Source organism: Artemia sp. Qi Xiang Cuo, chromosome 21 (assembly GCF_049724085.1).
Source record: "Artemia sp. Qi Xiang Cuo chromosome 21, ASM4972408v1, whole genome shotgun sequence".
NCBI classification, from domain to species: domain Eukaryota; kingdom Metazoa; phylum Arthropoda; class Branchiopoda; order Anostraca; family Artemiidae; genus Artemia; species Artemia sp. Qi Xiang Cuo.
The window spans coordinates 8,398,637-8,422,918 of NC_142814.1; the positions used below are offsets into that span (position 1 = coordinate 8,398,637).

Sequence of the window (24,282 nt, forward strand, 5' to 3'; positions counted from 1 at the left end):
AAAGCTTTTTTACAAAAGGCTTTTTTAGCTTTTTTACAAGCTAATGATGAAGTAAATCAATAAATTCGGCTAGACATTAGTTTACAAGCTAATTTAAGTTATGAACTTACATTAGCTGTAAGTTATGAACTTAGATATGGGCTGCAAGTTATGAACTTTGCCCATTGTCTACACATAATATTTGTTATTTGGAAGTATGCAGACGTTTTCAGGAGGAATTTTTTCTGGTGGGGAGGGGGCTGGAGGAGGGGTCTACGTGGGAGGAGCTTTCCAGAGAGGATATTGTCATGGGGGAAGGGACATTTCTATGCGGGGGGGGCGTTGGATTTGTCAGCATTATTTAAAAAACAACAATCAGAAATTAAGTAAAAAAAACAAGTTTTTTAACCTGGAAAGTATAGAGCTATAGTAATACTTAAACTGGACAAAAGCTATTACGCACATGAGGGATGGACAGTAAAGTAAGTATATTTCTCGTAGCAGTGCGGATTTTCTGGTCCATTTAAAGGATCTACTTCTTCTAATAAAAACCGCCTTTGTGATGCAGGGGTCACTATTTAAGAATTAGGAAAGAGCTCGAACTTAAGCGTAGAGAGCGAAGTATTGACTAGGGCGAGAACCCCTCATTTTACTTAATAAAAATATAAGAATATCGAAGTTTGTTGCGTAAGTTATTTCGTATGTTACGTCAGATCAAAATTTCAAGAAAGCCATTTAGCCAAAAAAAAGTAAAATTAATATGCAAATTACATATTAATTATTTACGGTGAGCCAAAATCAAAGCTGCATTAATTAAAAAACGGTCGGAAATTAAATAAAAAATCAAGTTTTTTTAACTGAAAGTAAGGAGTGACATTAAAACTTAAAACGAACGGTAATTATTCCGTATATGAAAGGGGCTGTCCTCTCCTCAACCGCTTGCTCTGTCTGTTTGTTTATTGTTTTTTACCGCTTGCTTGTTTTTTATTGTTTTAAAAAATAGAGTTGTGAGAGAGAGTCAAACTTTAGCGTAAAGAGCAAGGCTTTGAGGAGGGGACAGCCCATTTCATATACGGAATAATTTCTGTTCGTTTTAGATTTAATGTGGCTCCTTACTTTCAGTTAAAAAAAAACTTGTTTTTTTTATTTAATACCATACAAGGATAAGACCTATGCTTAAGCTCACTTACTCGTACGCTTACTCATAATTGATAAAACAGAGAACTAAAGGTATTTGATAGCTCAGACACTTCTCAATCATTAACCTAGGAGTGAAAATTTGGTCGACACATCCTCTACCTTTTCTAAAAACGGATCTTTTAGTCTACAAAGTATCATATTACTAAGTAATTTGCTATCTACAGAGACCACACTAATGCTTCGATAATTACCGCGCCTTCTCTTATCACCTTTCTTATACTTAAGGTTTTCCTAAAATCGCAAGGTACTTCACCCTTTTCAAAAATCATATTCATAATCTTCAGTAACTTATTTCTAACCCCAGAGCCACCATATTTAAGAAACTTATTTACCATACTATCAGCACCTGGGGCCTTATTATTTTTCAATAGTTTTAGCACTGTCACTAATTTTTCCTCACAAAACAAATCTTCCTTCACATCCAAGATATCACAAACTTTTTTATCTTCCTGAATATTTATTCCTGCAGCTCTATCTCGGTTTACCACATTCTCAAAATGTTCTGCCTAATTGTGGCCCCGTTCCTATCTTTAACTGATTTCTCTCAGTTCTCTTCATACCTGAAAATTGCAATTTTCTAAAATTTTTACTTTGGTTATTTTTCAAAATTATTAAGTCTTTAGGACAGCCAAGGAAAATTTGACAACGATGTTTGCAAATAAAATTCAGATATTAATAATCTGTTGATCATCACAGACAATTATACCTTCAAAGGAAAGCTTCTTCAGCTGTTTCGTCGCATATATTTTAGTTGATATTTTCTACCGTGTTTGTTTCTTTTCTTTTTTTTAGTTTCTTTTTTTATTTTTTTTTTGTTTTTTTTTTTTGTTTTTTTTGTTTTTTTAGTTTTTTTAGTTTTTTTATTTTTTTTTTTTTTTTAGCTTTTTTTAGTTTCTTTTTTTAGTTTTTTTTTTAGATTTTTTAGTTTCTTTTTTTCAGTTTATTTTTTTAGTTTCTTTTAAAAGTTTCTTTTATTAGTTTCTTTTTTTAGTTTCTTTTTTAGTTTCTTTTTTAGTTTCTTTTTCAGTTTCTTTTTTAGTTTCTTTTTTAGTTTCTTTTTTTAGTTTCCTTTTTTATTTTCTTTTTTAGTTTCTTTTTTTTTAGTTTTGCACCAGCTAATACCAATACCTGCATTATTCCATATGGAATTTTTTCATTAAAGATTGAATCCTCGATTAACCTAATTTTTTATGATATGTAAGTTTCCACTTGGCCAATCCAAATATCTGGACACCATTTTCGCTGTACATACAGTTATTGGGTCGGAGTTCCGAATTTTTGGGCCAGCATGTTGAATATTGAAACCTCCTCTTTACGTCTGACAAATTTGCTATGAAACATTTAGAAAATTGGGCTCTTTGGTAATAATAAAGTTTGAAAATTGATGAAGAAATACCAGCAAAATCCCAACAACCAAAAACGTCAAAATTAAGAAATTGGACCCCCTGGACCCATCTCAAGTCTATTTGTGTTCACACCAAAAAAAGTGGATTTCCACACACTTTTTTTCTGGTTGATCAAAACTTTAGAACAGGATCACGCATTAACATTTACCGTTTTCAAAAATTCAAACAGTATTATAGTGCATTTACGCATTGCGGAGATCCGTCCAAATTTAGCATTCCGTGCGGAGATTCCGTCCATTTTCGTGCTTGAAAAACTCTTTAGCTTTCCGTAACGATTTGGTCAATCAAGATGAATTCTTGGCAAGGTTTTTAAATAAATAAAACCATGACTATAGATCACCAAAAAGGTTCATGATCTTATAACATTGGTTCAAGGCTACCCCAGCTTGTACGATACTGCTCACACAGGCTATAAGAATACTCTTAAATTTCAAAGTTGAAATGTCAAATAGTGCGGATATGGTTGACTCTATCGTTTCTCAGATTCACGATTCTATGCTCGTTCAGTATTCGACTAAGTTTGATGAGATTGAAAACAAACTACGGGCTCTCTAAAACGCGAACCTAGCCATGGAAAATAGGGTTGAACAGCTTGAAACCCGTCTTGATGATATAGAGCAGGAAAAGCGACTGAATTAGCTCGTATTTCATGGTGTTGACCATAGTGGGGGTCTTCCCACCTCTGAGTGTGTATTGAATGTGATTACAGATAAAATGCAAATTTCTGATTTTTCTTGGACCGCAATAGTTTCTGTATTTAAATTTCAAGCAAATTATACTGATTCGGGTACCATTGTAAATGCAAAAAAACGTCCTTTGCCTGTGTTGGTTGCGTTCAAGTCTGCTGAAATTGCAAGAAAAGTGTTTGCATGTAAGTCAAAGCTTGCTCGGTCAGGAATTTTTGTCACCGAGTACCTAACATCAAAAAAGAAGCAGATTCTTGACTTGGCTAAGAGTAAGCTTCAAAACAGAAATGTTTGGTTGAATAATGGGACGATTTTTGGAAAAAACTCAGTGGGAGAGATACGTAAAATTCGAGCTATGGCTGAAGTGGTTCGTTCGCCAAATCTGACCATATAATTTTATGTTGTGTAAATTGTGTTGTTGAATTACTTGTATGCTTGTTTTCCCTTTTGTATTTTATAGCCAAATTTTCAGTTCCTTTCACGTTTTTTTCTTTTCTTCTCTCTTTCTTTTTCCTTCTTCTTTCTGCCTAACAATGTGTTTTTTTTTGGTCGTAAAGGTAGTCACCCTCTTCAATGAGTGCGAATATATATGATCACCAGCGTTACCAACACCTCAAAACAAAATGTACCACAAATTGCATGAAAAATGTACCAAAGACAAAAAAATTGTACCATATCCCAAACACGCGGATCGTCGGTGACATTAAGTACTATCTATGAAAATTTTGCATAAGACATTTTCATTCACTTTCTCTTCTAATACAGTATATTACTCCTGAAAGTACATGAAGAAATTGTTTGGAGCAACATATATTACTACTAAAACATTTTACTACAGGCCAACAAAAGTCGTTTTGGCAATTTACGATCATTTATGGTACCGCTTGAAATTGATTTCATATGAAAATTTTGATACAACTCAGGGACTAAAGTTGGATGTTAGCCTAGTATTCTTACAAAATAATGCCGAAGAATAGTTGCTGAAAAATGATTTTCCAGTTAATAGTTTCCATAAAATTCCCTTTTTCCCTTTTATGAAGATTTCAATAGAGGGTAGGATCGTTCCTGTAGCTCTCCCAGGGTTGCCACACTGGCCTGGAAAAATTTACTAGATCGCATCTGTTTTTACTAAATGGTCAAAACATTTTTTGGCGCGTGGGGCTACCGCCGCACGCGACCCATCAAGCATCGATTTCTATTATAGGAGGATAATCATTAGGATTTACACAATCTTTTTTTCCTTTTTTCTTGTTTTTTTTCTCTTTTGCTTTTTTCTTTCGTTTTCATACCATGATTGAAAATTCCGGAAACCTATAAGTTCAAAAATCTTTTTTTGGACTGTTTGGATGTACTACTGGATAGGCGTAATATTCCAGGTGCAGTGTATCCAAGACGTCAAACAAGAGTCTGGAATCTTGGATTCTGAAAATACTGATGTTGAAGTCCGATTTTAAATTCATCATTTGTCTGCAGGTCATAAAATTCAGATATTTCTAAAAATTAAAAAGAAATCAAAGGATAAAAACTTCTGCATCTTATCTTAATGCACCGATTTAGACGACGGAGCGCCTAGAGTCTGAGGTGTGTTTGAAAGTGACAGTATTGGAAATTTTTCCCCCAGGGTATATTACAAAATTTGTCTTTAAATAAGAGATAAGCTGCTTACAAAGAATTCGTCTAAATTTTAATACAATTAGTAGGGGATTTTGTGAACTGATTTTTTTCTGGAATCTCTCTAGTTCGTATTCAGGGGAATCAAAACCAATAAAATCTATATTGCTTCAAAACTGAAATGACGCAAACGGCTAACGGTTTAGTTGTAAAATTATGTAAATTAAAACATACACTTTAAATTTGACAAGGTCTACCAAGAAAAGGAAAACTTGTATACCACACTATCATTAGTTTAAAAAAATACAATTGGGTTTATAGTCTAGGGTAGGCAAATCTTTCAAATTAAAAAGTGAGAAGAAAAATGTATAGTCATAATTAAAAAAAAAAGTCGCACTTAAAAGGCTTTAATCGTCCTCGGCCTCATCCGAATTTAAAGCATCCACTAGTATCGAATTCTGAATGGAGGGGTCTACTTGTTTCCATTTTTTGATATCCCGAGTCAAATCGCTGGGGATCACCCAGTCATGTACTCCACTTGACGACCTGAGAGCAAGTTGCTTCGTTTTCATCGGGGACGAAACACTCGAGACATTTAGCCTATTCCGATTTTTCGTTTTGGTGACCGACAAAATCAAGAACTGTCTCTCTGCTCTAGCACTTGACTGGGGCAAGCTGCAAAGAGCTAGAAAGAACTTGGGCAAGTATGGAAAAATTTCGTTTCAGCAGCTTCTTTAAAAAGGAGCAAAACTAACAAACGTAGCAGTTGTTATGAGAGCATACATATATATATATATATATATATATATATATATATATATATATATATATATATATATATATATATATATATATATATATATATATATATATATATATATATATATATATATATATATATATATATATATATATATATATATATACGATACTTATGCATTGGTGACTTCTATATACTGCTATAGAAGTCAAGTTTGATTAATGCTAATGAAATAAAATAAAATAGGATGAATATATAATAGTCTATAAACAAATTTGGACTATATATTTGCACATTAGAGGGGGGGGGAGTAAAGCATAGCTTATATTAAATATTTAACCTAGCCTATTTACCCCCCTAAACCCCCACAAAAAAACGGTTAATAATACAAAAATACAATAATAAAACCCTGTGTATTGCATTTCTCTATAGCGGTCTCTTGCAGTTAACCCGTCTTGCGGTTTTTTTGTGACTGGTTTGATTTCACAATATATTATGTTATATATCACAATATAGTTACTCCTTCGCTATACCCACTCTTTTATATATGTCCAACTGTAGAAGCGACTAAAAACCCATTCCTACGGGATGATTCAAGACACCGCTTTAGAAAAATACACTGTATTGTGTGTTGTTAAGTGCGTATACGATATTTAAAGTGTTTTGTTGGGGGTTCGGGAGGGGGAGGGGAAGGTACCGAGGTTAGGTTAAGTATTTAATATATGCTATTCTTTGCCCAACACCCCCCCCCTAATATGCAAATATATAGCCGAAATTTGTCTTTAAACTATTATATATTCATCCTTTTTTTATTTCATTAGCGTTAACCAAACTAGCAGTTGGCAAATATTTACCTATATATATATATATATATATATATATATATATATATATATATATATATATATATATATATATATATATATATATATATATATATATATATATATATATATATATATATATATATATATATATATATATATATATATATATATATATATATATATATATATATATATATATATATATATATATATACATATATATATATATATATATATATATATATATATATATATATATATATATATATATATATATATATATATATATATATATATATATATATATATATATATATATATATATATTAAAAGCTGAAGTTGTGTAAGGTAAGCAGTGATTTATAATTATAACAGCAATATAGGATGAAACCTTAGCTAAAAGAACTAGTACTGCGCAATTCTTTACCAGTAAATAGAGGGGGAGGAGGGTAGGTAATTAAGAATAAGTACGTTCCTAGGACAGAGCTTAGCATGTAGAGCCATTTCTGAAAGTTTCATTTTTCCTAACCCAACCCCTTTCCAAGATAGCCAAAAGTAACAAAAGTAGAATTTTACCATATATATATATATATATATATATATATATATATATATATATATATATATATATATATATATATATATATATATATATATATATATATATATATATATATATATATATATATATATATATATATATATATATATATATATATATATATATATATATATATATATATATATATATATATATATATATATATATATATATATATATATATATATATATATATATATATATATATATATATATATATATATATATATATATATATATATATATATATATATATATATATATATATATATATGCAGTTGAGATACATCGCCTTATTTTAAATTTCTTCTTACTTTTAATTTCTCTTAGCAGGCTCCTTTGTCCTTAATAAAAATTTTCAAACTGAGGCGATTCACCCTGGGTGGTTGGTTTTTGCTTTTATTCCACTATATTCCCAACCATCACGAATCCAAGTATCATTATAGCTTCATTATCAATCGGTAAGACTTGATGTTGATACAAAGAAAGATGTTTTTGTCGATCTTTGGACACCGGAAGTGAAGTGTCAGTTAACGAAAGAAGGAAAATAGGTGACTGCTTGTCTGTCCCTTATCTTGACTATGCCGAACAGATCAGGGTGAAACAAAATATTTGTAGATCAAAGAATGCAGACATAGGTACAAAAATACTGAATTGCACCACATTGTACCATAATTTTGTAAAATGTACCATATTTTATGGGATTGTACTAAATTGTACCAGTAGAGGTGAAATGTACCCAAATGGTACAATTGTACCACGTTTGGCATCACTAATGATCACCGTTTGAATGAATTTGAATAAAACCGGTTTATTCTTGGAAGCCAAGCTCGTGACACACTTGCGGGGGATGATGAATGCATCGATAATTTTTCGTTGAATTGTCGCCCAAGTAATTATGTGAATCCGAATAATCTTTATGAGTATTCAAATCCTGCGAGTGCAGAAAGAGCGATCGTTTTCTGGAATTGTCAAGGTCTAAGAATAGAATATTCTACTTAATGTGAGATTTTAAGTTCGCTAGATAAGAAACCATGTATTGTAGGCCTTTGTGAGACATTTGTTTCTAGCAAGTCACTGCCATGGGATTTTTCTTTCCCAGGATATATTTGCGAGCGAAGAGAACGGACAACCATGGAGCGGGGCGGTCTAGGCCTTTTCATTAATGAAGGTACCCAATATTGGGTTAGGGATGACCTTTCCCTGTGGCTTGAAGGTAGGATCGAAACACTTTTCACTGAAATAAGAAATGAAGAGGAAAGGAACTTGATTTTGGAATTAATTTACAAAAATCCGTCATATGATATTAGTTTTTTTCTTGATGAATTTGAACCATTGTTAGATAAAATTAATAATGAAAATAAAAACAAATTTATGATGGGAGATTTTAATATAAATTTACTGAAAAGAGCGAATAGCTTAGATTTTGTTAATTTGATGGTGTCACATGACAGTTTTCCTCTTGTGACTATTCCAACTCGGATTTCGCATCTCTCGGTATCTTTCATTGATAATTTTTTCGTTAATGGGGGAGTGCTTGAAAGATCCCAAGCAGATGTGGTTGTGTCCGACAGCTCGGATCACCTTTTTTTAATAATTGAAATAAAGATTAATTAGTCATTTTAACAGAAACGAACTGGAAGGGCTCCGTTTTACCGTAAACGGAATAATAAAACCTAAAGAGTTGTACAAATATGATGGGTGAAAGGAATCTCTTAACTGCAATGAAGAAGAAGTTTCTAAATACTGCATATGATCTATTCAGTGAGATAGTGACGAATGAAATAAATGAAACATGTCCCTTGCGAAGAATAAACCCTAATAGAAATTTTCCTAAGAAACAATGGATAACAAAAGCTATTCTAGTTTCAATAAAGCAGAAAAAAAACTTTACGTGAATTATTTAAAGGATCATTCAGATGATAATTTTATAAAATTCAAAAGATTTCGGAATATTTTAAATTCAGTAAAACGGAATGCTCAGAAACTTTATTTCCAAAATGAATTTCATGAAAATCAAGGGAATATGAAAAATACATAGAAAACAATAAATAAACTTTTGGGTAAATTTCATATCAAGGAGGAGGTGAGAGTCATGGAGACAACAGGAGGTCGTCTTACTGATTCTCAAGACATGTCTGAATTTCTGTGTGGTTATTTTGCAAATGAAGGAAAAAGACTTTGCGATCAAGCGCGGGCTAAACTATGCACATCTGCGAGTTTTGGATCTGTCGTTGAAAGACAGCCTGCAAGTCAGAATTCCTTTGAGTTTGCAAGATATTCGGAACGGGAAGTGGCACGATTGCTGGCTACGATGAAGAGCTCTAGCGGGATGGATGAGTTTTCCCTGAAACTCATAAAAGCCGCAATAACGAGTGTCTTACCTGTCTTGGCGCACCTCATCAACCTTTCTCTAGATCTTGGAGTCTTCCCGGAAGCACTAAAGATTGCAAAAGTGGTTCCTCTCCATAAAGGAGGGAAAAAATATGACCCATCGAATCGAAGACCTATATCTATTCTCCCATTTTTCTTTAAGTTATATGAGAAAGTGGTACATGCCCAGTTAAGTTATTATATTGAAAAGAATAAAATTCTAATGGAAAATCAATTTGGGTTCAGAAAAGGGCTATCTACGGATATAGCAGTTCTGACATTGGTTGATTGGATTAGTGATGCATTTGAAGCCGGTCTCATACCCGCAGCTGTGTTTTTGGATATGAAAAAAGCGTTCGATACGGTGGACCACTCAGAGCTTATTCAAGCTCTTGACTCGATTGGGGTGAAGGGTTCCAGTCTGGAGTGGTTTACACAATCGGTATCAGATAATTCAGAATGGGTCATTCTTATCTTCAAAAAAGAAAATAGAGTGCGGGGTCCCACAAGGGTCAATCCTGGGACCTCTACTTTTCATTATTTTCATTGATCGAGTGAAACACTACCTGTCAGATGCTGGTGTCATCCTGTTTACAGATGACACTTTGCTCTTTCTGGCAGCGCCTTTACTTGATGTTTTATATAGTAAAATTCATAATGCAGTTTCTGAATTTCTAACTTTTTCTCAGAAAAAAATATGTTAACCCTAAACTTTTCTAAAACTTTTTTCATGATATTTTCTAGACTTTCGTCTAGTGCTGGAAATGACCATATCATGGTTCAAGAAAATGTGATAAAGAGAGTAGCAACAACGAAGTATTTGGGGGTTTTAATTGATGAAAACCTGTCGTGGAAAAACCATTCAAGTGCAATAGCTGAAAAATTAAGCAGAGGCCTTGGGGTGATGCGAAGAATTAAAAATCTAGTCCCAAAAAAGATCGTGAAAATGATTTATTTTTCTATATTTTACCCATATATTAGCTACGGATGCTCTACATGGGCAAGTAATTTTGTAAAATGTTTCAAAAGAGTACACAAACTTCAGAATAGAGCTGTAAAATTATTATCGGAATTTGATGATTCTGATGAGGTTCCTGCTCATGAACATTTTAAAAAGAATAAGTTAATGGATGTATCCCAAATTCTAGATTACCAAGTCGCGGTTTTCTCGTATAAAAATTTGAATCACCTGCTCACCCCTGCCTTTGAAAATCTTTTTACTTTTAATAGAGACTGTCATGATAATAATACCAGAAAATCTGATAACTTAACTCATGAGTTTAGAAGCACCACTCGGGCATCTTTTGTGATTCGCCATTATGGTCCCCATGTTTGGAATATATTGCCCGAGTGTGTGAAAAATGCACCTAGTCTTCCGGCATTCAAGTCACGGGCAAAGAAGTTTCTTTTATCTCGTAAGTGAATTTGGTGTCATGTCCACTCCAGGTTGTCATTCTATTTAAGGTATTTCCCCGATTTACTTTGCTTTTTTTGTTTTTTTCTATCTACTCCTTGTCTTCTCCTCTTTCTCTCTTTTTTCCTTTATTCCTTCATCAGATAAGTTTCTTTTGTGTTGAGTAGCAAGGTATGAATGTTGTTTTAGTTAGCTGAGAGTGATAACATCGCTTACCCTTTCAAGCTTATTGCCTTTCTTGGCAGGTGAAAGGCGAATAGTGTTTGTTTTCTTTTTTAATACATGTATATCTCATCTCATCTCATATTGCTTATTAATCAATTGCTCAGGATATTTAGCGTTTCTTCTAGCTATTACACGAGGTTCAGACAATTAAGAACACTTACTTTAGAAGGCGTCTCATTTAGAGCAGGCATTGCTGCTAGCAGTGACAAAAACTCACTGGTGCCGGCTCTAAAGGAGGTGCAGCAACAGTGTGCATCCCTAGGCATTGTAATCAGACAAGGTGCCTCCAATTTTATCATTGAGTAGCTGCATTGCCTTTTCTATATGAGGCGGCTTCTAAAGTTAGTGCTCCTGACCGGGCACAGAACAGCTTGATTCTTACCCCCTTCCATGCTGGTCGAACCCACCACCTCCTCTTTCTAGACTTTGTTGTTTCAGACTAAATTTCTTTCTCTTTTTGTCGCCTGCGCCTTCTTTGTAGTATAAGGACTAAAGCGAGAGTCAAATTAGCCAATATTCTTCTTTTAGAACTTGTCCTCATCTTAAAAAAACTTAGGTTTTCAAATAACATTTATTTGAAAGATTTGCCTTAAGACGTAGCGCTTTTGGGTCAGTGTGCAAGTTTCCACTTAACCTGTTCAAACAATCAGATTTCATTTTGGTAGTTTAAAGGTTATGAAAAAACATAGAAACTGAAAATCGGACAAAGTCGATCTAAATAAAAACCCTAGAGGTCCCGTATAGCTGACTGAGGTCTTTTGGTCAATGCTGAAATATGTAAAAACATAAAAACAAATATATGTTAGGAACATACATATTAAACATATATTAAAAACATACATACATCAAAACATATAATGAATAAAAAATAATCTTACTTTTGAAACGGACAAATCAAGAGCTGGGGTTGGCGCGGGTGGAGGCTGAATAGTCGAGGAGCTAACAGTGGAGCTCTCAGTAGGATGTACATATACTGGCTGTATTTGTACATGCTGTACATATATACCTGAACTAGTTGAAATTCCTATCTCATGAAAATCTTGTTTAACCGGAGTTTCATTGACTACCTCAGGAGGAGTTTCAGTGACACTTGTATTCGGAGCGTGTATTCGGAGCAGTTTGAGTGGCACAGGAGCACTTGTATTTTGACTTGGGCCTGGATTTGAAAAAAATGTTCATTCGAATAATAGAATATTTGAAATTAAAATTGTGTGGTCCAAATTATTTAACAATTATGTTGAATAAAACTGGTAGTTGGGATAACAAATATATTTAGGGATATATTTGGCTCTTGAATTGGGAGTGAGAGTAAGAGAGGATTCATGTCCCAAATATATGTGAAAAATGAATTTATGCACATTCCTACCAGGGAGATTCAAAACTAAATATTCGGCATTTTTAGCTATTAATTAAAAACAAAAGTTTTGATCAGCCCTTTATATGAAAGATTGCCGAAGGAATAGTCCTTTTATAATTGTATTAAATAGAAAAAACAAGTTTTTTCAACTTAAAGTAAGGGGCAACATTAAAACTTAAAAACGAACAGAAATCATTACTTACATAAGGGGGTTGCCCCCTCCTCAATACTTCACTCTTTACGCTAAAGTTGGACTTTTCGTTCCAATGATTTAAGAGCGACTCCGGAAACTCAAAGGCCCTTTAATTAAAATAATAAGCTTTTTTAGAAGTTCTTAGCGTAAAGAGCAAGGTCTTGAAGAGAGGGCAACTCCCCTCATATTGTAACAATTTCTGTTAGTTTTAAGCTTTAATGTTGCTCATTGCTTTCAGCTGAAAAAGCTTGTTTTTGTATTTACTTTCTAATCGTTTTTCAAATAATGCCGGGAAATCATCCCCCCTTCAGAAAAGATTCCTCCATGGAAAGATATTCCAACGTAACCTCCCACCGAAAATGTCTGTATACTTTCCAATAACCAATACTGTAAGTCCCCGGGAACTTCCCCCTGACTTGACGCAAAAAAAGATAAGTCCTATGCTAAAAGGACTCCTGGCTCGGTGCAAATAGGAAGTGCATCCTGACTCGGTGTAAAAATTATCCAAGTCCGGGCTGCACACAGACAACGCTGGCAGAAAAAAGTAGGTATATTGCACCTTTTATGAACTAGAAATACGCAATAATTTCCAGCCTAATATTATCAAAGTAACGAAGCATCAAAGTGAAGAAAGTGCAAAAGTAATCAAATGTAACAATAAGCAACTTGCATAACTGACAGCCCTTGCCCTCTAAATCAAAGTTGCCCCATAAATCAGTAAATGAAAGTATCATAGTAAACAAAATATCAAAGTAACAATAAGCAACTTGCATAGCCTTACTTACAGCCTCGCCAATGGGGCTGGGGGAATTTCAACTCTGGAAGCATAGTTATTTGGTCTTTGGACTATTTTGAACAAAATGGTTACCTTAAAATTTGGTTACCTTAAACAATATGATTTTAAAACCAAACAATTGTTTTAGCAGAAGATGGGCATGTAGCACCTTCATTGATCAAGAATCCTGCAAAAATTTTCAATATGTAAGGTTTGGCGACCAAAGTGAGCCGGTTCTTTCACTGACACCCGTCATCATCAATTAATTATAAGTAAGGTAGACAAGAGTTATGTTGTTTAAACCGAACCTGACGAGCATGAATTAACGGACCTGACGACAAACTCAGGTGATAAAATAAAAAAGGTTATACAAAAAACATAAAAGACCTGAGAAGCAGCCTAGCTAAAATAAAATCTGGTCGTAATTAACAGTACCATTCATTTCCAGTTTTTTTTTTTTTTGCTCTCTTATACAGTGCAGGTTTTGGAACTGAATATTTATCTTCTCTCTAAAACATGCGACTCTGCAACCAGCTTACGACTGTAATTTGCAAAAAAACTGACAATATATCTACAGAGTTGAACACCATTTACTGAGACAGAAAAATGATATTGCTTAAACATTTTCTTAGAGAATTATCTAAAGTTGTTTGGAAAGGAAAATCTAACTATTTTCACATCTTTTAAAGAATTTCTGAAAAAAAAAAGAAAAAAAGGGAAATCGACAGATTGATAAAGCTGAATCTCAGCTACCGAATAATATCAGAATTACCATTTCAGGTTGATATATTAAGACCATAGGGTCAGGGCCACCAATTGGGGAGCGAGGCAATCACCCCCTTAAAATTTTTACCCTCAGCCCCTCTAGATTTTAAACATTTTGTGATATTTTTCTTGAAAAAATAAAAAAAACAAGAAAATTTCCCCCTTAGATATTGAGAAATACCTTTTCTTGGTATTTTCATTGAAGGAAAATTACCCTCCCTACATTTGAAAAATGAATTTTGCCCATACCCCCAAATTTTTCGTCACGAGAACTTGCATAGAAAGAATAAACCTTATTGACTTCTAAAGCATCACATCAGGTCTGGAAAATTACTAAACTTAAACTCAAAGTTTAACCTGGTCAAGGAATCATGGTGAAACCAAGAAAAATTACCTCGGTACTTTTTGCCTTTTGATTAGACCTATTTTGTAAGTTTTAATGTACAACAAAGAACGAAGAACTAAGAAAAATTATAAAAAGACCATACCAAACGAGTCTAGTTTTCAGGTAAACGTATTTAAGTATTTACGCTTGACAAACTCACGGTAAACTCACAAAGAGCTTATGACCAAAGTTACTTCAAACGCATGGGGAGCATACGATCTGGTTTTTTTTTTTTTTTTTTTTTTTTTTTTTAATCTGTGAAAGAATACAAATCTCATTTGCACCGAACGCGCAACTTTTCGAAAAATAACTGAAAAAAAAGTACTGATTGAAAGAAATCAATTCATAGCCACCTAAAAAAAGTACACAAAAATAACACACACAACCCGTTTGACAACACTGTTTCAAACTGAAGACTGAATTGAAAATAAAGAAAACAAATAAAGAGAGGGAAGGACTTACTCAATTCTTCATCCAGTTTTTGCTGTCTCCTCAGAGCAATGGCTTGCGCCATAATCTTTTGTTTCTCGAATGTTAGCATACATCGGGAACAGACACAATCTTTATATTTACAGTATCGTTTATGCCCTTTCAAGGGTACTGTTATATTGTGGTTCCTACACCGGGCACAACTTGCAATCCTCTTTTTCAGATCCGCAACTGAAAAAGATCCCTTTTCTAAACTAATATATTTGTTAAGTCAAAACGAGAGAGTTTGTACAAGAAGCATGAAAACTCAAAGTCCCAGGGACGTAAAAAGCAGGGACGTTAATTGGGGGAGGTGTGTGTTGGGTTTGGGTTGTACTGTACCCTAAAATTTAAAAAACCTTTTTTGGGTATTTATATTGAAGTGTATTTTTTTCGTAATTTCATTGAAAAAATTGAAACGAATTACCCCCCACCCCTAAATTTTAAAAAGTAAAATTATGCCTAAGCACCGAGAGTAGTGAAAGGTCATTCCCTTGAATAGTGGCCGGAAGAACTGCCTAAGAGCTGAAAAATACAACCGACAAATTTACTGTCTACGTGTTTAACCCTAAAACCGGCAAGGCAAGACTAGAAAAGATAAGTTCCCAGCACATATTTAGTTAAATTCGAAATTCAGACAAAAATAATAAGTCCATGTATAGTTTCAAATAAAGTAATAAATAGAAAATTAATTAATTAATTTATTTTTAATTTATTTTTGACCCACTAACAATTATAAAAAAGTGGAGTAACAAAAGAAAATAAAAAGTAAAGACATACAAAAACAAAACACATGCAAAATAATATCAATATAAAAAATACAAATCAAAACAATCACACAAGAGGATGAAAAGGACCCAACCGCTTGCAGGCCTCATCTTTTAACTTGGAGTCCAACTTATTATATGACGTCAATTTATCAGTTGCATTAAATATTCGAATAATCTTACGGTTTCTATACCAACGAGGCAAATATAAAAGATATTTACAATAACGGAAAAACAAAACTCTTAATATCCTGCATATCACTATTATTAAAAAATGTGTGCAAACCTGATAGAAAAAGAATGGAATGGTCGCAATAAGTAGAATAGAGTTTAGCCAATGCCTTACGAGAATGTCGGTCACGATTTGGAACAATTTTAGCATAACCTGCTTTAAGCTTATTCTTAATATCTGCAAGTGCACTAGCACGGATAGCTGAAATAGAAGAGCAGATACTAATCCCGAGCCAACGCAACGCAGGAGCCAGCTTAACTGAAAAAGAACTACAACTCAAATTACTACTTGGGTTTTTAGCATTGAAAACTAAATATTCACATTTTTCAGTATTAAGCACAAGGCCAATTTTTTCCAAAAGCTTAGAAACAAACTGGGTAGACTTAGCTAGGGTGAATTTTGAACGGCTAATAAGTAATAAATCATCTGCATAAGCAATATAAGATAAATTAGTTAGACCCATAAAACACGACGGAAAAATACAAGAAAGCACAGGGTATAAACAAGCATTAAAAAGGTATGGTGACAGAACCCCTCCCTGCCTAAGTCCAGGCCGAATTGGAATATTACCAAAAAAGATCTCTCCTGACCGAAGTCGAACATATGACCGAAGTCAAATAATTACAGCCTAGTAATAAGTAATGAATAATAATAATAAAAAATAAACCTGAAATTAATCTGGAATCTAAAACATAAAAAGTTTATCAACAATGGTTAGTAACGATGTTACTTACGAAAACATCTTACAATTTTTGTCATTTTTGCACCCCTTCTAGATGTTGAAAAATAGGCCATCCTCATTAGAAAAAAATTAACCCAACTTCATTTTCGTGAATTGACGGCCTTGATTTTCTGAAAGGCTTTATCATTATAATAATCAGATTAGTTTCTTTTTAAGACATCATAGGAAAAGACACGCTTTAGTTAGAATGCCTCATCGGTGTTGCATTCGTTTTCCAGCCAAATACATTTTAGCGGCTTAGTTGTGAAAAATGGGTTTGAACATTACACAGCTACAAACCAGGCTATGGAAAAATCTTTCTTCGCTATTGCTATAACTCTGCTAAGACGTCTATGATTTTTTTTTCTGATCATAATGATTCTGCAAAGTGGCAAATTTCCTGTTATAATCATTGATTAACTTTTATATGGGAAGACCTACCACCGTAAACCAAATAAAGTTTATTTAAAACTTTATTACAATCAGGGCAGCAAAAATTAAGAAAACTCGCCGTTTTTCTTATGTGAATCATTTGATAATCTATGAGCAGAATTTTGAAGTTCAAATTTAAAAATAGATGGCAGTTCTGTTGACCACATTATCATACATCTCTTTAAAAAAACCTCAGTTATACAAGGTTTCTACTCAACAGGATCAGGAAAAAAACCTTCAGATGATCAATTCAAAAATGGGCTTCCCCACAAATTGCGAGGTGGCTTCTCATTAACTATCTTAAACGTCGAATATCTGCGTCTCATAACTTTATTGTCACATGTAAATTCCGTTTTAACGGCCTCCTACTAGCTAACTCTTAAAATTAAATAGCCGCCCCTCATGTCTTATATTGCCCCATTCTTATATTCACCTTTTTTTATTTCATTTTTCATTTTGTTATTTTCTTTCCTCTCTGAGTTTCATTTGCCCCATTCTGAGAAATCCTCACGAAATCAGAACAAGGCAAAGGTAATGTTGAGGCTAGATTGATCAAGTAGATAGCTTCACTTACCTGGGTAATGTTATTAGCGAAGACAGGGGATACAAGAAATATACCAAAAGTAGAATAGCCAAGGCCCGAGGTATTTGTCCCAGTTAAAAAAAATTAAAAAGTGTTGAAAAAAATTAAAAAGGAGGAATAGGAAGATATGTCTGCGAATCAAGAATAGAATATTGGAAGCTAAGATGATGACAGTGGCCAAGTGTGGTTCTGAAACGTACAAGCTTCGACAGAAAGAGGAAGATTTGTTTTCCAGATGTTTTTCCAGAGAAATTGCATACTGATAGTTTTAAGTATCCTTTCAACTGAACGTAGGTCAAATAATAAATAGTACGAAAAACTTGGTTCTATCCCACTTTCCAGAGCTATAATGGAAGTAAGGCTGAGATGGTTAGGTCATGTTTTTCGGATGAAGGATGAAAGATTCCAAAACCTTGTTCTTTCTGGCCTTCCATCTAGGGTCAAACAAAAAGCAGTTTATCCCCAACTAGGGCAGGGAGATGTCACATAAAGGATTTTAAGGAGATTAGACCTTCATGAAGGAGGTAAAGACAGACGCTTTTAATAGACTGGGATGGAACAGAAGTGTGCGCAGCTGTGTTGGGGGCATACGCTTTGGCGCTGCAGCGATTTGTTAGTAGTGACAGTAGTAATAGCAGTAATGCTGAACATACAGATACCAACATGTCTTGGTGATCAAAACGATATTCCAGAACGACAATTCCTCTTGTATTTTTACTCTCTACCATTAATAGCGCATTTCAGCTTCGTAAGATTATTTACATGCTAAAGCATTTTTCACATGCAGGCACAGCAAGACGTCCATGCCCAAATGTGTCTGTCTGACCAATCCCTTACTTGGGTACAGAAGTCCAGCCACAGATGATGCTACTACTACTAACAATTCGCTGCACTACCAAGCTGTCTGAGGCCAGATATGAACCTCAATGCCACCCTTGCCACCACACCGACAGAGAGGCTTCCTGATTCTTTGAGTGTGACATCTCAAGACACAGAGTTTTATTCTTTGTAACTAATAGAAGGACTAATTATTCTGTATAATAGTGTTGGGCGATAATTTGATTAAACGATATATCGATATTTTTACTTTCGATATTCGGTGTAACGATTTCGATATTTCTGATCAGATTTTTGCTCTGATTAACTTTAGGTTCGGCAAAATTCAATGACAAAATTTCTAATGAAAGAGTATTTTGCAAAAAAAAAAAAAAATTTTGAATAGAATACGATAAAACTTATATTACAAGAACGAATACTACAAAACCATGATTTGTATTACTAGGGCTCAGGGTAAATAAAAATAAGCTACTGGCTATTTTTGCCTATTCAAATCAGCAGCATGTCAACATTTTCCCCTGAAAATTGTTTCAGCCTTTCAGTGATTAAATTAAAAATCTTTCTTTTTTCAAATGAAAGTAAGGAGCAACACTAAGACTTAAAAGAACAGAAATTCTTCCGTAAATTAGGGAGATATCCCATCCTTAATACCTTTCTCTTCAAGCCAAAGTTTCTTTTTGTATTTTAACAATGTCCTTTCTCTAATTAGACAGCTGTTGCTTTTCAGGAGCTGTTCTTAAATAATTGGGACAAAAAGTTAAAATTAGTTTAAAGAGCGAGGTATTGAGGAGGCGAGGATTTGCCCCCATATACGGGATAATTTCTGTTCGTTCCATGGAAAATCCACCCAAGAAAATTCCTACTTGGAAAGTTCCTTCTGCGTAAGATCTCCCATCCACATTCAATTCTTTCCCTGCTGAAAATTGCCCCCAAAAACTTCTTGCGGACAATTCCACCTGGAAAATTGTTTTTAAGGCTACTTTCGTTTGAAAAAAAAAACTAGCTTTTCTTTTAATTTCTAGTCATTTTCAAATCATGCCGGAAATCCTCCCTCCGTGGAAAACTTCCTAGAAATTCTCTCCTCCCAAGTCCCAATGTCTCAATGGAAAGTTTCTCCCTCGTGAAATTATCCCAATGGATAATCTCCCCTTACAAAATCCCTCCCCTGGAGAAATCCCGCAGACAATCTCCTTTGAAAATTTTCCCGGGCCATTTTCCCGGAATATCTCCACGTAGAAAATTGAACTGGCAAAGAGAATGTAAATCAAATAATAAGAGTTTTGTATAAGGATTCTAGTAAATTCCCCCGTCCCCGTGTATAGTTTCCCTTCGAAAGTTCTTACCCAGAAACTGTCCTCACGACGGAAAATTCCCGACCACACATAAAATTCAGTCTCCCCCAAAAATGCCTGTTTACTTCCCAATATCAAATACTATATGTTAACACTAGACAAATTTCATAACTTACAGCCTTTTCTCCCGGGACTTTCCGGGTTGTGTCATCCCAAGAGGCATGATACTAGACCTTTCAACTATGCTGATCAAAATGGCTGTCTCAAAATTTTGATCGGATGACTTTGGAGAAAAAGGAGCATGGGGGGGGGGAGAAATCTAGTTGCACTCTAATTGTTTTGGTTATGAACTAGAACTGTAATTTCCGTTCGAACGAGCCCTCTCCCGATCTTATATAACCATTGGTTCGATACGATCACCCTGGCAAAGAAATAAAACAAACACACACACACACACAAAAAAAAAAAAAAAAAACACACTTACGGTACGGTTCTCCGATATGCCGAATCTGACGATGGAATTTTTATTAAGATGTATTGACTTTTAAGGGGCGTTCCCACCCTTTCTTAAAAATCATAGAGATTTTCTCAGGCTCGTAGCTTTTGACGGGTACATGAAATTTAATGAATTTTATATATCTAGAGTCGGCATAAAACGCCCATTCATTTGATGTATCTATTATTAGAAAAATTCCGTTTTTTAGAGTTTCTAATGCTATTTGGCCGAGTTGCTCCTTACTTACAGTTTGTTACCACAAACTATTTAATTAACTAATCAGAGTTGGAATCCACTCTAATCAGGCTTGAAATTATTGACCGTCTAGGAACCTGTTTGACGCTTGAGTCAAGCGTTGATGGTGATTGATAGAAAGTTTGAATGACTCAATCGGTTACTAGACGACCAATCATGCTTTAATCAATTGATTGACGGAAGCTTTTGATCAAAATGATTGACCGTCTAGGGTGTCCTCACACGAACACAATGCTATTAATGCATCCAAAAGTTTCTAAGGTTTATACGACCCCCCTTTTGTTACAAAGCAGACGTGTGGAAAACAAACAATATATTGAAGACACTTGACATTCCTTTAATCCCACTCCTTGTTCATAAGACTAATCCCTTAGTCCCTTCAGGATAAACTTTTGATCTTTTCATTTTAAAACTTGAAATAATTTCACAATTATCAGCTTTGGCTTAAAATCACTGATAATTTCAGAGACAATACGAAATTTTTGGAAAGCCATGTTAATTCATTTGACGGAAACAATAAGTGCAACGTTATTTCCAGGGGACGTTTTAGGGGAGACGGGGCAATTGCCCCGGGCGCAAAAATTTTAAATGCGCATAATTTAAAATGAATAATCGAACGGTTATAACCGTTTTAGAATTTTATGTTGTTTTTATTAAAATAAAGTAGAGGGCACCGTTGACAGCAAGTATCAGTAAATTCAATCAAAAATTTTGATTTTTCCCATATCATTATCACCATTTCTTGAAAATAAAAGTTAGTACAGCGAAATTTAATTAATTTTAATGTTTTTAGTTAAATTTTGCATTCAAATTTTGTCAATAAATGAAAACTTTATTAAAATTTGGCCTAAAACTTTTTAGGGGACAGGGGTGGGGGCGCTAATCCAGATTTTGCCCCGGGCGCAATACACCAGAACCACTACTGTTCACTTCATTGCCTTATTCTTTATAGTATTTTCAAATACTTACAATCATCAAGAGTATCATCATCTTTTGGATATTTTCTTCTTCTTCCAGACAGCATTTCTCACTTTCCAACAAGCAGCACAGCTGTGTGCTACAAGACAGTTGTCCCACGTCGGCGGAATGTTGTGAGGTACACCTAGGTGTAAGACAGTAGCCTAAAATAACTTTTATTTATTTACAAGCAACTTAAGACACTAATGCTAATTTAGTAAGCCTTGGTAATGGTTACTTGATAAGTCTTATTTGATGAATGGATAAGAAAATAAAGCTAGGAAGAGATCAGTTTCGAATATTGTGATTTGTAAATGTTTTATATACATCGTGTTCCTAAATATAATTAAAGATATTTGCAAACATTTCTTTTTAGCTTGGAAAACAAAACTGTAAAAATGATTCTGTCAGCTAGATTTTAATTGACTGATAATTTTATTACATATTTGAAAAACAGTACACGACTACAAATGGAGTAAATAAAACAGAAAAGACTACACCAAGGCCCTATCCTGGATTTTTGTTCGGGGGGAGGGACATTAAAAAATGCGTCAAATGTTTTGATGCATTTTTGTTATGTTTCTACGACTCAGACAAAGATATGTATATATATTCCAATAACCTGCGAAATGCTTTTGTCGAAGTTGTCTCATTTTGGTATAAGGGGAAGTGCATTTTCTTGTATTTTGTTTTATTTGAGTTTTCCTCAAAGAAAAAGTGTTATTTAACCCTTACCTTGTCTTTATTCCGTCCGTTAGTTCTGTTAATTATTTTGTAGATTCTCTTTTGTGTTTCCATAGTCCATAGAAGACTAAAATCAACAGACACGATCCTAAACAAAGTTAGAAGAAACGACATGGAAAATGTCTCCTCGTGGAAACCCCCCCCCCATGGAAAATATATCCCCTCGGAAAGAAAATTATTCCCAAAAATTTTCTCCTTACTGAAATTCCCCCCTCTGCAGAAAACTCCCCCGCAAAATATGTCCGTGGGCAAATTACAAACCTTAAAAATGCACTTAAGCTTCTACAATGGGGTATTCTAATTGTTTTGTAATTAGGTAGGGAGGGAGATACCTCAAAGGATGCATTTTAACGCCAAAACATCCCATCTGTCATTCAGGCATCAGAAAAATACAGAATTAATTCTAAGGAGAAAACAAGGGGAGGGTGGAGGTAGAAATTGATGTATAATCCCCGGGGTCTAACCAGGACTTTTGTTGGGAGGATGTTTCTTTCGGGGGGGGGGGGTGGGGGGGGTTTGGAGGGGGGAGGGTGAAAAAGACACTTTGAAAAACGCATCAAAAATGTGAAACAACTTTGTTGGTTTTGGCGCGTCAAGAGAATGGACCCAATTCGACTACCCAAGATCTCACTCGAAAAGACTGTTGAAAGGTGTCGACAGCGAGGAAGACCTCGTAACAGGTGGATTGACAACTTTGATCGACATTATATCACCCAACCATCCAGAACTGGACCTGACTGAACAGCATATCGAGCACTGGTCCATGAAATGTCGAAAATAGTGGCTCTAAAACGTCCCAAGAGGATGGATGGGACCTAAGTAGTAGTTTTGCGTTTCATGTACCTTTCCAATGTTTCTTTGTGTTTTTACTCCACTCTTTATCTTTGCGACGTAAGTGGGTAATGGATAATAAAAATATTATTCCAAAGTGGAAAGCTAACAACGCCGGTGCTTGTAGTTAATAATAAGAACTACTGTCCATTTTTGAGAATGCAGTTTTCATCTGTCAGTTTGTATGAGAATGCAGTTTGTAATTAAAATCAAGTAGTTGTGGGCATCAAGCCCACAACAACGCGAGTGAGTGAGAGGCAAATCTGACATAAGCCCTTTTTATAAGATTGTATAAAAATGATGTCATTTCACTTGTTGATAGATAAGTCTATCATTCATCCGTCCATACATCATACCTAAGGCAGAACTAAGGCAGATAGTCATAGAAACAAGGGATGAAAGTTCGGCTTGATTTTGGGTGACGTGTGACAGACAATGTCCACTGGACTTGTATGCAAAATGGGAGTTTTGCTTCCCTCCCCCATAATAACTCTGGGATTTCACTTCCTTCAAAAATTCTGGCACAAGGTCATTGCGTTTGTTTTAAACAGGTTGTTGTGTGCCTTTTTCAGTCTCCTTAATACAGATTCATGGTTTAAATTTCAAGAAATTATTATTATTATTTTTTTTTTTTGGCAATTTTCAAGTTTTGAGAACATAAGAGCTCCAAATAATAAACAGTGCGCATATTCCAAACAGATCAACATATTTTTGAAAACTCTCTTCGATTAATCGACCAACAATTGATTAGAAAAAAAAAAGCTTACTTTAGCTGACTTTCAGTTATTCGCCTTGTAGGGAGTGGGGGCACATTTGAGAGAAGGGGGAAAAATAAATAAGGAAGAAGAGTCGCATGAAGATATGTGATATATGGGGAATTGTAGAATGCACTAAGTTTCGAGGGGATTGGTCCAATGGTGTTCGTTCACCAGCAAATGTCTCCGATTTTAGAGATATTTGATTTTGAAAAACCTCGTTTCGTCTATTAGGTTTAAAAAATATTATTTAAAAATTTAAATTATTTATAAAATAATTTAAAAAATATATAAAAACCTTGTCTATAAGGTTGTTGTTGCGTCTTTATGCTGCGTTAAAGGAAAAATGCCAAAT

General features: G+C 34.3%; 1 protein-coding gene across 4 annotated transcripts in view; it reads right to left on the reverse strand.

The window, feature by feature from the left end:
* Nucleotides 1-24,282, reverse strand: part of LOC148939209 (doublesex- and mab-3-related transcription factor 1-like) — a 65,229-nt gene that overhangs the window by 4,743 nt on the left and 36,204 nt on the right. For 3 of the 4 annotated variants that reach the window (XM_089107274.1, XM_089107275.1, XM_089107276.1), the window contains exons 2-4: nt 21,610-21,742; nt 15,020-15,217; nt 11,961-12,238 (exon numbers count right to left, since the gene is read on the reverse strand). In XM_089107274.1, coding sequence (XP_088963400.1) covers nt 11,961-12,238; nt 15,020-15,217; nt 21,610-21,664 — 531 coding nt within the window. In that variant the 5' untranslated portion in view covers nt 21,665-21,742. Of the gene's footprint in view, nt 1-11,960; nt 12,239-15,019; nt 15,218-21,609; nt 21,762-24,282 lie in introns of all 4 variants that reach the window. The other variant, XM_089107273.1, reaches the window with a different exon arrangement.